The sequence below is a fragment of the Cornus florida genome, unplaced genomic scaffold, assembly GCF_030987335.1.
Source record: "Cornus florida cultivar Cherokee Brave unplaced genomic scaffold, ASM3098733v1 CherokeeBrave_3.0.0_Hap2_Chr01, whole genome shotgun sequence".
Taxonomy (NCBI): Eukaryota; Viridiplantae; Streptophyta; class Magnoliopsida; order Cornales; family Cornaceae; genus Cornus; species Cornus florida.
Window position 1 is genome coordinate 120694102 of NW_026775571.1, and position 10397 is coordinate 120704498.

Consider the following 10397-nt stretch of genomic DNA (forward strand, 5'->3'; position numbering starts at 1 on the left):
TCCAGAACGTCTAGCTAGGACCCGAAGCAACTCGATAGGAACATTATGGGCATTGCATTATGCACACCTCGACCATTGTGTCCAAGTGGGGTACGTTTTATTCTGGGCAGTGGGGGGTGGACCGTTTTTTTATTTTCATAGCCGGACTCTCATTTTGAAGTGCGTGTTTGGTTTAACTACTCTTGTGTGGGCGCAACTGGGGTTTTAACTATATATATATATATATATTATTACATATTTTGTTGAGGACAAGCTACCGTGTCAACCACTTATCCATTCTACAGCAGTTAGTTTGTTAGTTAGCCCTGCCAACACAACATGTGTCATGCCACATTATCATCATATATGAATTTCATTTTTTTAAATTGATTATGTTAAATTTTAAATTAATATGCTAAAGATTGAAAAAATAGTTAGTTTAGTAGGTTGATATGAGTTGATGACTCTTAATTTGAATATGAGGCGCACGCTTCAATTCATTTTGCAAAACTGAGTCTGAGTCTTGAGTTTGGTATTGTTCTCTTCTCAATCGTGCTCGTTAGAGCATCCCAATGCGAGTATTACACTTCTAAGGTGTAATGCCTCGTCAGCATTGTATGTGTTAACATAACTCTACACTTGTTTTGAAGATCCTAAAGAACTGTTATACACCATTGTTTACATTTTACATTTTATTATATACAATTACTTTTACTATTTTATATACACAATTACACCATCACACACTAGCACTTTTTCATTTTATATACACAATACTCACCTTTTTGCATCACTATCACTTTTCCACTTTATATACACAATACTCACCTTTTTGCATCTGTCAGACGCTACTCGGTTCTACACATTTGGAGTAGCAAGTGTAGAATGTGTAATGGGGATCGCAAGTGTAGAATATGCATAACAGAAGTATTGGTTCGCTACAGACTCAAATATTATTCAAATAGGTCATGCGCATGCTGGGATACTCTTAGCTCATGAAACATGTGATTTTGAATTTCCAATTAGTTTTTTACATATATTAATCTAAGAGATAAATAACCATTATGGATGTGGTCTAATGATATTTCTTATTATTTTAAAGTGAAAGGGTGTGGATTCAAAAACTCTACAAATTTCAATCATATGATCCAACTTATTATTAGGCTAAAGTCCAAAGACGGATCCAGGAGTAGGCGAAGGTGGACTTCAGCCCACCCCAAAAAATAAATTTTTTTTTTGGTTTATCATACTACTTTAAGCTCAGCTCAAAAAAAAATTAGTAATGGTAGTCCATCCCAAATTAGCCTAGTCCAAAATTAGCCCACCCCATTTAAAATGCTGGATCCGCCCTTATCAAAGTCTATACCGATGACAAATGTGGTGAAATCTGAACTACAATATTAAAGTTTGCCGTGTTCGAAAAAAAGATTTGGCTAGAGAGAATTCGTGAGAGAGAGTATTTTGGAAGGCTAAGCCTGAATTTTATTGTTGGAGAAGCTCATCCGAGGTTGTCTGTGTTTACCAGTAACTGTTTGCATAGGCTGGGCTTGACATTTTTTATTTATTTTTATTAGAGGGCTTGACATTCAAATCTTAGGAATTTACAACGTCTAAAATGGGTTGGGTTCATTCAGACAATTGAATATTATGCATTGGGCTTTCCTAACCTCCTATTTTGTTGGGCAACTCTAATGGATTGACCAAGTTGAAAAATACTTGGACCTAGTACTTCATCAAGTATCATCAAGTCTCATTATTAATTCATATTAGGTGCAAATAATTCATTGGAAGGTGTGAGTATCAATTAGGAAAAAAAAATATTGCTCCGTATTTTATGGGGCATAAACATGTAGTAATCCACCATCAAGGCTTGTGGCCAATTAATCGGGAACTCTAATGCTTTGTTTGGCTTGGAGGGATGGACAATAGAGAAGTGATGAATGAGCCATCATCTCTAGAGTAGGGAATGTATCTCTCTATTTTTTATTTAATTGAATAGAATAAATAATAGAAAGGATGGATGTGATGACACTTTAATTGTTTAGTTAAAATTAAAGAAAAAAGAATTTTTATATTATTTTTACTAATATACCCTCATTATATAAAATTATAAAAGATCGATGTCTATTTTAATTTTTTTTTTTAAAATTAAAATTAAAAATTAGATATTTGTAGATAGACATCCTTCTCTCTCCACTCTTTCCCCCAAAGACAACAAGGTTTTATCCATCCCTCCTTTCATTCATGGCTATTTAATTCTTCCCTCCAATCATACAAATATAGTATAAAGATGGAGCGATGGACAGTTTAAAACAAATGATGGCCCAAATGAGTTATAAGATAACACCTGTTTTGTTTTTGGTCAATAAGATAATAAGTAATAATTGAGCTTAACTTGATTAGAAAGTGGGCTTGAAATTTGTCACATTGGTATAACATAACACGGAAGTGCTGTATTTCGTATCCGGGAAGTGACTTATGAACAACTAGGGTCATTAAGTGGCCTATGTTAGCATTACAAATAACCATTAATGCATGAATGACTCCTAAGTTAACGGCAGCAATCATATTAATTAGGACTTGGAGATTTCGTATGGGATTCTATTATCCGCTAGCTTAAGTGTATATTGCAAGTATGCATATTTTTTGTGTTATACTATTATATAATATATATGTGTATGTATGAATGTGTGTATATATACACTAGTGCAGTCCATTGGTCATGCTTCAATTTACAACTTTGGTGATCATCTCGACTCTCCCTAGAGGGTTGAGAAAAACATGGCTTTGAGTTGGCTTCTTCATTCTACATACACCATTGTTTTAGGGTTCCCCAAGGATACGGGCAACAAGATTTTAGGGTACCCTAATGAAGAAGGTGGTATCCAAGGGATAGCCAAAAGCACAAAGTTGTCAGAGGATGATGGGTTGGCTCAGGTGGAACCCACCCCTGGGTTCCAAATGCCTCTTCATTATCCTCGTTATAGAAAGGGGGACTATGAGAAGATGGAGGAGTGGAAGGTGGACATGCTTCTCAAGGAATATGGCCTAAGTTTTAAGGGCACCTTGGATGAGAAAAGGACTTATGCAATGGGGGCATTCTTATGGCCTGATCAACTTTGAATGCCTCTTCAACGCTTGAATAATGTTGCTTCTGTTTCAGGAAGACTTATATAATAAACTCAACACATAGCTTTATATACAGTGTCAATTAATGATGTTCTATTTTGTATTTAATTAGTATATGTATATAAGTTTTAGTTTTGTATGTTTTTGGTCCATCATCAGGAGCTTGCTACAATAGCTTTATATAATCAGTGTATAGATTTCAAATTTAGTAAATATATGGAGTATATATATGTGTGTGTGAGAATTTGTGCTGTTCAGAATTAATGGTATCTGTTACCTAGAAATGGTGTTTCAATTTTATTACTATATCATTTGTAAATAAATAAGACGAAACTAATTTTATTTTCACCAAGTTTCATAGTTTGCCAACATTTATTGCAGCCAGTGTTTAAATTTTCCAGAGACAGGTTTAGATGAAAATAAAAAATAAAAAAAATCACATACTTTTGTGTGGGAAATGTAGATTGTAGGTCTGAAAATTGAAGTCTTTCTCGGTGAATGAGAAAAAGGAAAAATAAAGGATCTACACTTTCATTTGTAAAAAGATCTACAATTATTCTGTTTATTTTTATTTTTTCTTTTTCAAAAAGGTGATATGGGCCGATTTTCCTTTCTAAGAAAATGATACCAAACGCAGGAGGCTCCCTTCAAAGAGAATACTAATGACTCTTTGATGAATCCAGTTGAGTTTTAACCAGTCTATGGTTAAAATAAAGAGACTACTAATATGAATCCAGTTAAGTTTTGACCAGTCTTTGTCGCGCGTTACATACGTGGATGGCGACGCGGTATTGAGTTAGAAACTTCAAAGTAGGTTCCTTTCTCACTCCAATTGTTTTGATCATTTCAAAAGTGAATTTCTTATTTCTGACACCAAATTGACTTGCTTTGGGTCTTCGTCTTCCCTACAACCATTCAATAAAGCTCCACGCATGACCCTACCTAGTCCACATTACTATATACTAGTATATGCCTATATATATATATATATATCCCAAGCACCAACACATCACACACCACCACCCCCTTCAGTAGGTTCACATCTCTCCCATACCTTTTAAAACTCCTGTTTTGGTTAACATAAGCATAGTAACAAAGATGGACGAATGTGAGCAGTATCAAAAACTTCAGACAGATAAGCAGCGTCACTTCCTTGTGAAGCCCATTTTGCAGTTTCTTGTACCACTCTCTTTATTATCATTCCTTCTCTTCTTCTACTCTTCAGGCTTCTTCCACTGCTTCAATTTTGAGTTGTTCTCAACAACGCTTTTCCCATTCTTCACCCTTACCGTTGAGAGGAAGTACCTGTTCCTCATTTGTAATGCCATCCTTGTGTTTATTGCTAAGGATTCCTGTTCCAGTGTTTCTTCTCCGGCTGAGGGCGACTTCAATGCAAAGTGTATTATTAATGACGATTATGTGAAGCCAGTGGCGTCTACCAAAGTTGCCATGGGAAGTAGTACTGTACAATCTCCACGGAAAGTTGAACAAGTAGCAGAAGAGCAAGAAAATGCATTTTTTAATACAGACTTGGAGGGAACACAAAACAGTGCTATAGTTATAGAATGTGATTATGATGAAGATGACCAAAGAGAAGAATCGGAATCGGAATCGGAAGAAAGTGGGTCACTGATTCCAGCATCATCAGCACAAGGCAAAGGAAATGAACTAAATTTGAATACAGATGAATTGAACAGAAAATTTGATGACTTCATAAGGAAGATGAAGGAACAAATCAGGATTGAAGCTCAATGTCAACTAATCAGTGTGTAAAGTACAGCATAAGCTGAAAGGCGTTCTCTCTTTTTAGGTGGCTAAGAACTCTCATTTTGTCAACCTTTCAATACCTTTTGTTGTTTGTAAAATGGGACTTGTTACACTCAAACCCTCCTGATGTTTTAGGTCATTTTTTACATATATGAAAATTTTGATTTTAATTTTACTTACGCCTCAATTTGCTTTTTGGACTCTGACAGATGTGGATGAACCTTTTTACACTTAAATTTTTAATACATAAAAATTTATAAATCAAAAAGACAAAACTACCCTAATTACTCAACTCCCGCAAAATGTCTCTCTATACTACATGTGACATCATCAATCTAACTTTATAGTACAGATGACATCATACACAAAGCACACAACACAGCATCTAACACACACCACTAGCTCTCTCCGAACCAAACACAAACCTAGCCGCCTTCCTTCTTTGCCGCAGTTCAATTACCATCGACCGACCCACGAAGACGCAGAGAATATCAAGCTCTTCAGAAGCTAAGCCAAGAAATTAGAAGGATGACGCAAAGGTATTCACACCCTCAAAATCACTGAAGTCCAACCTGCTGCCACGATTGAATCAGCCATAGTCCCCTTCGATTGATCTCCCAACCTTTTTTCCAGTTGAAGATCTCACAACCATAAACCCGTTTTCAGAGGCTATCAAAGCTCTTGTATGTATGATCAAACCTCTAATTTTTAGAGGCCATCAAGGACGGTGTTGTCAGCAGAGAGGCAATCACGGTCGTTGAAGAACCCTAATTTCAGATACGATCAAACCCTATGTTTCTGTCTGCTTTTCATTTCTTATTAGCCCTAATTTGTTGGGGGTTTGCTTAAATTAAGGTTTATTAACCCTAATTTATTGAAATTTGTAGTTCTTGTTCTAGATTTTTTTTTTTTTTTTTTTTTCTCTCGGTGTAAAATATGCCATTTTTATTTCTGAAAATCTGCTACCACAGTTATAATTTTTATATTCAGTTGATGTTCATACTGAATTGAATTGATGAATTTTGAGTGTATTGAGTATATATATATTTTTTGTATTATATGATTACAATTAGTCTTTTTTTTTTTTTTTTTTTGGTTCCTTTTCGATTTCTATCAATTTATCCTCTGATTTAATTGGTTCCTTATTGATTTCTGTCTACTAAAATCCATCAACGACTGTGTTAATTTGTTCACAATATTTAAATTATGGCTGCGTAAGTATGTCAAGGCACAGGCTATGCTCGAAATAGGTTAATGCTCTTAAATCTTAATACAGTTCCAAAGCATAGACCATTTTCATGGGTGAGAGAACTGTAAAGTGTTAAGTTCCATTTTATTGGGATGATTAGACTTAGATTGCGGTCCCTCAAGGGCTTTACTCCTTCAAGTGGTGATAGATGGTTGCAAAGGGAATGGGATATCCCTAATTCATTGAATAAAGTTTTCTTCATTTTGATTTTCTTTTTTTTTTCAGATTTCTAATGTATTGTTGTATGTTATTTATATTTTTGTATTCATATTAGGCTTCAAGTAGGGCAGCAGCAACAAGAGCCAACGCAAGGCACATCAACAGAAGGCTCTCAGGTATGTAGTTCATTTATTGATCCTAATAACAGCAAAACACAAAACTCTCAGGTATATAATTGTATTATAATAAATATTTTTGGTTTCATTGCAGGCTTCATGTTGCACCAGGAAGTAGGACCTAAACACCATTGAGATGTAATGAATTTGATGACATTTTCTATTTGTGGCAATTATTTAGTACTTTAACTTTGGCATTTGGTATTTATGATATTCTGTACTTAAGTTGGGAATGTATTGATATATTTTGAGACTTTAAGTTTCTATAACAGGTTTTAAAAATTGGATTGTGACAGACATAACACATTTTGGCTTATCAATTGCTGTAATAGGTTTTAAAAATTTGCAATCCTTTAATAGGTTTTAAAAAATTGGACTGTAACAAGTTCTGATTTAGAGGTTTAAAAAAAAATTACAACTGTTTTACAGGTTTTCAATTTAAATTAAAATTTGTTGACCAATTGCTTTACAGGATTGTAACAGCTGCTTTACAGGGTTTTTTTTTTTTTTTTTTTTAAAAAAAGGGATTGTGCAAGATGCAAGCAATTACATAAAATACGCAAGCAATGCTACTATGATTATAACAGCCGGTTTACATGCTAATATGCAAGCAATTAAAAAAGAAATAAGAGTGTTGAATAACAAAGGTCATTACCAGTTAAAAAAAAAAAAAAAAAAAAAATTTTTGAGGGGTATTTTTGTCATGAATTTTTAAGTCAACATGTGGGCAAAAGGGTAGAATAGTTATTTTATACTTAAAAAATATCGTTGATGTAAGTAAAATACGAAATTACTCTTTCAAATATGAATAAAAATTAAAACAAAAATTTTCATCTAGGTGAGAAATGACCTGTTTTTTTTTTAAGTCAACATGTGGGCAAAAGGGTAGAATAGTTATTTTATACTTAAAAAATATCGCTACAAATTGACATTTGGAATGTAAGTAAAATACGAAATTACTCTTTCAAATATAAGTAAAAATTAAAACAAAAATCTTTATCTAGGTGAGAAATGACCTGACCTCTTAAGCTTAATTTACCTAAGTTTTAACCAGTTTTTGCCGCGTTACATACGCGGATGGCCACGCGGTATTGAGTTAGAAACTTCAAAGTAGGTTCCTTTCTCACTCCAATTGTTTTGATCATTTCAAAAGTGAATTTCTGACACCAAATTGACTGACTTTGGGTCTTCGTCTCCCCTACAACAATTCAAAAAAGCTCCATGCATGACCCTACCTAGTCCACATAACTATCATGGCCATGGGGGTATATATATCCCAAGCAGGCAAGCACCAACACATCACACACAACCACCCCCTTCAGGCTCACATCTCTCCCATAGCTATATTTCCTGTTGAAACTCCTCTTTTGGTTAACATAAGCATAGTAACAAAGATGGATCAATGTGAGCAGTACCAAAAACTTCAGACAGTTGCGACACAATTCGATAAGCACCGTCACTTCCTTGTGAAGACGATTTTGCAGTTTCTTGTACCACTCTCTTTATTATCATTCCTTCTCTTCTTCTACTCTTTAGGCTTCTTCCACTGCTTCAATTTTGAGTCCTCAACAATGCTTTTCCCATTCTTCACCCTTACCCTTGAGAGGAAGTACATGTTCCTCATTTGTAATGCCATCCTTGTGTTTATTGCTAAGGATTCCTGTTCCAGTGTTTCTTCTCCGGCTGAGCGTGACTTCAATGCAAAGAGTATTATTAATGACGATTATGTGAAGCCAGTGGCGTCTACCAAAGTCGCCATGGGAAGTAGTAGTATACAATCTCTACGGAAAGCTGAACAAGTAGCAGAAGAGCAAGAAAATGCATTTTTTAATACAGACTTGAAGGAAACACAAAACTGCCGGAGAAGAAACACAAGACAAAGGAAATGTGATTATGACGAAGATGACCAAAGAGAAGAATCAGAATCAGAAGAAAGTGGGTCACTGATTCCAGCATCATCAGCACAAGACAACGGAAATGAACTAAATTTGAATACAGATGAATTGAACAGAAAATTTGATGACTTCATAAGGAAGATGAAGGAACAAATCAGGATTGAACCTCAATGTCAACTAATCACCGTGTAGTGTACAGCATAAGCTGAAAGTGTACTCTCTTTTTAGGTGGCTAAGAACTCTCATTTTGTCAACCTTTCAATCGCTTGTGTTGTTTGTAAAGTGGGACTTGTTCTCGCCCTTGATGCTCTTACAGATTTTAGACTGAAATTTTCTGAATATTCAAAACTTAATTCATTCTATGTCCATAACATTATGCGAAACTACAGATTAGGTGTTAATTTTTATTTGAGGTTTATTATTCTAAGAAGAGATGGGAAGAGTAACAGAGTCCCATTCTCTAAGCCATACTAGCACTTGTGAAGGGGCTAGTGCTTGCCATCCAACTCAAAAGTTTACGCTAGTAGGTGGTGGTGCCGCCTACCAGCTCTTATAAGTTATAAGACCCTTCCCATCCGGATCTGATGTAGAACAAGAACCTCTAACAAATAAGTTCAGGGTAACGAAAAGCTAAACTCTAGGTTGGTTGGTGATAGGTATAGAACTCTTACCAGTATTCCTCCTATCTTTCAATGCTTTCCACCCATGACTGCTCAGTACCTGTAAGAAGCGCCTACCCAGTACCCCTCAAACTAGTACACCCTTGAGGCTTACAGCTCCTTTCTAAGCTCAGAGAAGAACACCTAGCCCAGCTTTCTTTCCAAGCCATTAATAACTGCCAAATTTTCAATTAGTCTACTTCCACGATTACTTTCAAATGCCTTGCCACATAAATAGAACAAAGAATCCAAACACTTCAGTGGAAAAGTATTGTCGTTACTTAAATAGAATATGTTTCTTCGGAAAGGCCACTGCTTTTTTGCCAAAGGTAGAATGTTAGATTTGATCACCAAGGGTTGTAGTCTAGTGATACTTCCTCACCTTCAAAAGCAGAAGGTTGGAGTTCATATCAAAAGTTAGGTGTGTAACTAACTCCTTCCTTTCAAAACCCGCAATTAATGGTCAAGATCAAACACTGGGTATGTACTTTTAGAATATGCCTTTTGAACTACAGAGTGCATTCTGCAGATATTCCACCTTCTACTGAAAGAAGATAGGATTATATGAATTGAATTCCAATATGGATTGAATTCCATAATCTTCTGATCATAAAGAACATTTGAGCACATAATATTATATAAACAAAATAAGGTTAATTTAAGAACCAAAACAAGAACAAGGACCGTAACAATCCTTTTGTATTCATGGGACTTTGATTAATTGCATGCTTTCGAAGACCACAAAGATGTGTATCCACTGAAACTCAACCAAAAGTAAACCTTGAATCCGATTCTGATGCACGATTCATGTGGGGAAAGACGGAAAAGAAGAATCAGAAAAAACAAAAGGAGGGGAACAAAAAAGTTCTAATCATACCATTATTTAAATGCATCAGTGACCCTTCCTATGACTATGATACAACTAAAAGACACCAAATGACTCAAAACAGCTTTCCACGTGCTTTGATCTCCTTGCAGCCATGAGCCACCACCCTCGGAAATGTAATTCCACACATTCATGCCTATGATGGGGACAAAAACCAGGTATTGACCTACCTCAAGCCCCTTGATAATCCTTCCAGAAAATAAGTATGGGTTATCACAAGTGATTGAGCTAGGAACATATACAGTTTGATCATCATGCAAGGGTCCTACAACTAATATATCTGAAAACATAGTTCATGAAGCACAATAATTGAGGAATGATATTTCTGTGACAATAACATGAAAAGAGTTTGTTCTATTGTCATCTATAATATTGCACAGCACTATAAACAGCAATCATTCGGTGAGATCCACAAGTCTGTGGCTAGAAGTGTGTGTTTAGGATAATATATCATGAAAGGGGTCTCTCAATGAGAGTTCCCTCTTATGAATGCAGTTC

At 35.3% G+C, this 10397-nt stretch overlaps 3 protein-coding genes across 3 annotated transcripts; all 3 read left to right on the top strand.

Moving 5' to 3' along the window:
- Positions 1-2681: 2681 nt before the first annotated feature.
- Positions 2682-3352, top strand: LOC132271951 (uncharacterized). The gene has a single exon (XM_059773483.1). The coding sequence runs from the start codon at positions 2761-2763 to the stop codon at positions 3100-3102; it is 342 nt and encodes a 113-aa protein (XP_059629466.1). The 5' UTR covers positions 2682-2760; the 3' UTR covers positions 3103-3352.
- A 767-nt stretch (positions 3353-4119) lies between these two features.
- Positions 4120-5050, top strand: LOC132267980 (uncharacterized). The gene has a single exon (XM_059768835.1). It carries the CDS (start codon positions 4207-4209, stop codon positions 4879-4881), a length of 675 nt encoding a protein of 224 aa, XP_059624818.1. The 5' UTR covers positions 4120-4206; the 3' UTR covers positions 4882-5050.
- A 136-nt stretch (positions 5051-5186) lies between these two features.
- On the top strand, positions 5187-8687 carry LOC132267964 (uncharacterized). Its single transcript, XM_059768834.1, has 3 exons — positions 5187-5414; positions 6399-6459; positions 6554-8687. The coding sequence occupies exon 3, from the start codon at positions 7713-7715 to the stop codon at positions 8544-8546; it is 834 nt and encodes a 277-aa protein (XP_059624817.1). The 5' UTR covers positions 5187-5414; positions 6399-6459; positions 6554-7712; the 3' UTR covers positions 8547-8687.
- The last annotated feature ends 1710 nt before the right edge of the window (positions 8688-10397 follow it).